This window comes from Macrobrachium nipponense, chromosome 30 (genome assembly GCF_015104395.2).
Source record: "Macrobrachium nipponense isolate FS-2020 chromosome 30, ASM1510439v2, whole genome shotgun sequence".
NCBI classification, from domain to species: domain Eukaryota; kingdom Metazoa; phylum Arthropoda; class Malacostraca; order Decapoda; family Palaemonidae; genus Macrobrachium; species Macrobrachium nipponense.
Window position 1 is genome coordinate 46,362,266 of NC_087218.1, and position 3,098 is coordinate 46,365,363.

At 41.3% G+C, this 3,098-nt stretch overlaps 1 protein-coding gene across 1 annotated transcript in view; it reads right to left on the reverse strand.

Annotated features, from left to right (window-relative positions):
* Positions 1 to 1,493: 1,493 nt before the first annotated feature.
* Positions 1,494 to 3,098, reverse strand: part of LOC135202133 (uncharacterized) — a 36,183-nt gene continuing 34,578 nt past the window's right edge. Inside the window, exon 5 of the mRNA XM_064231383.1 lies at positions 1,494 to 1,623. Coding sequence (XP_064087453.1) covers positions 1,494 to 1,623 — 130 coding nt within the window. The remainder of the gene's footprint in view (positions 1,624 to 3,098) is intronic.

Sequence of the window (3,098 nt, forward strand, 5' to 3'; positions counted from 1 at the left end):
ATAATTCGCTGTGTTAATATTTGCACTGATGTCGGCTCCTCGTGTACGCCCAGGCCCGTTAACATTGACTTCCCCCAGATAGTTCAGATCGCGTTTCCTTCCATCAATCTCTTGTGCTTCTCTTGTTTTGTGCGCTCGTGTGCGCTTTTTCACTCTTTTCGTATCTCTTGCTATTCTTCGTTCAGGTGTGTTTTTCTTTCTAATTATCACTTCCAAATCAGATTATTCTCCAAATCATTTTCCATTTTATTTAATCACCTTTTTTGTGGGCCAATTTTCCATTCTTTTTACATTCAGGCAACGTATCTCACAAATGGTCTCTCCAGGTCTCGTTCTTTTAAGAAATAAATATTTCACACTGCGTCGTTCTTTTAGGTAATGAAGCTTTGATAAAATTACTTGCTTTAAAATGACGTTCATGTGATATATCTAACATTTATTTTTTAAGTAAATATATTTTCAAATTAGTTCTCCAGTTATTTACTACCAAAGTAATGCTACTTAAATATTCCTCCTTATACTCTCGAACTACACCTCATTCAAGTAATGTTACTTTGTTACTTCCAAAAAAAGAGCACCTCCGTCACTTCCTCCTTTCTTTTTCAAAGAGGTAATGTTTCTAACTCCACTTCATTTAGGTAACGTTACTCTGTTACTTACAAAAGAGGAACTCTGTCACATCTTCGTCACTACCTCCGCACATTTTCAAAGAGGTAATATTTCTCAAAAAAGAGGATCCGTGGCTTTTGCCTGTTCCTTTTCAAAGGGGTAATGTTTCTCCAAAAACGATCTCCGTGGTTTCGTCTGTTCCTTTCCAAAGAGGTAATGTTTCTCAAAGGACAAACTCTGTGGCTTCGTCTGTTCCTTTCAAAACAGGTAATGTTTCTCCAAAAACGATCTGCTCGGCTTCGTCTGTTCCTTTCCAAAGAGGTAATGTTTCTCAAAGGAAGAACTCCGTGGCTCCGTCTGTTCCTTTCAAAACAGGTAATGTTTCTCCAAAAACGATCTGCGCGGCTTCGTCTGTTCCTTTCTAAAGGGGTAATGTTTCTCAAAGGACGAACTTCGTGGATTCGTCTGTTCCTTTCAAAAGAGGTAATGTTTCTCAAAGGAAGAACTTCGTGCCATCGTCTGTTCCTTTCCAAAGAGGTAATGTTTCTCAAAGGACGAACTTCGTGGATTCGTCTGTTCCTTTCAAAAGAGGTAATGTTTCTCAAAGGAAGAACTTCGTCCGCCATAGTCTGTTCCCTTTCCAAAGAGGTATTTTTGTTTCTCAAAGGACGAACTTCGTGGATTCGTCTGTTCCTTTCAAAACAGGTAATGTTTTAAAAAAAAAAAATAAAAAAAAAAAAAAATCCTCGTCAGTTCTTCGGATCCTTTTCAAGGGAAAGAGGTAATGTTTCTCTTATCGATAAGCGAAGCGTGCCGGGGACACGGGAGAATCGCATTGATGGAATAGGTGTGTTGAAAAGGGACTCCTTTGTGCGACGGACGCCTCACAAAAACTGGACAACACAGACCAGCAGCAGCAGCAGCACCACAGAAAGGGCATTGAATACCCTCTGAAGGGCCCCAGAGCACTGACCATCCCGTTGCTTGTGGTGATCTCGAATGGACCTCGGACCTCTGGATAAAAAAAATGGGATCCTTAACATCCCTTAACATCCTATTATGATCCCTCTGAATGGGATGATCGCTGATCCTCGCCATCACCTCATTGTGAGGACTGGTGTAGGACTCTTGTGTGTCGATGACAGGACGGCTTTGCAATGGGGGTCATTCGGACACAGGCGATTAAATCGACACTCGCGTCGACTGCTGGCCATTTGATTGTCGAGTGAGATAGATGGGAATGGACTCAAGGCGGGAGGGGGTGGAGGGGGAGGGGAGGGGGAGGGGAGGATAGAGGGGGGGAAGCAGTGGAAAAGATTTGGGACGAATTAGTAGGTGGACTTGTTAAGGTATGATAATGTTTTGGGGGTCAATTCGACTGGCCATTTGATTGTCGAGTGAGATATGATGAATGACTAGGGACTAGAAGGGCGAGGGGAGGAGGAGGGATAGTGGGGCGGGGGGTAAGCGGGGAGGGGAAAGGATTTGGGACGAATTAGTAGTAGGTGGACTTGTTAAGGTATAAAAATGTTTGGGGTCAGTTTGAGAGTGAAGTTAATAAATCATGTTATTTTTTCTTCATTCATTTCAGTTTATTTGCATCGAGATATAAGAATCTCTTTCTCTCTCTCTCTCTTTGTCGGTGACTATGTGTATTTCAATCTACTAGTTTGGCCATATTAAAATGAGTGACTACATGTTTACATCGTAAATTGCCCATCCAATTGTTCTACATTTGCCAGGGTCCCCCTAGGAAGGTAGTGCTGTCAGTACACCTCACGTGGTTCGTTGTAGGCATTACTAAAGGTTGTTTGCAGCGTACTTTTGCTGTTCAACCACTCCAACTCCCATTTTTCACAACCAATTCAACTCGCAAAAGTAAAGGAGATTTAATCCTTCAAATTCCTTCGAAAGAACCCTTCGTTCAATGTTGTTATTGATTAAGCTGGCCTTATGCCAGCACGGGCTCTTGCTCATAGAGCAGCCCGTAATAATCTTACTTCAAGTAACTTGGAAAGGCGAGTGTTTGGGTAATCATCGTCAAACATATGGGTCCTATTTTGGGTAAGCTGAAGGTTGCCAAAAGGGCAAGGATACTAATTCTCTAAATATTCCATGAGCACTAGGGTGCTAATCATAAAATTACACACACACACACACACACACACACACATATATATATATATATATATATATATATGTGTGTATATTTATGTATATATATACTAATATAATATTTTACCTATAAATATGGTGTCTATATTATAATGTGAAACGGACCAATCTCATTACTAATAAACCGTACTAAAGAAATGACAAATCAACAGAGAGAGAGAGAGAGAGAGAGAGAGAGAGAGAGAGAGAGAGAGAGAGAGAGAGAGCACTGACAAACTCCTTTGACGACAACATCTCCACTCAAAAAGTCTATGGAATTGGCATCGAATACCCTTTTTGCCCAACAGAGGCACCAAGCCTCGCGACCATTGCAA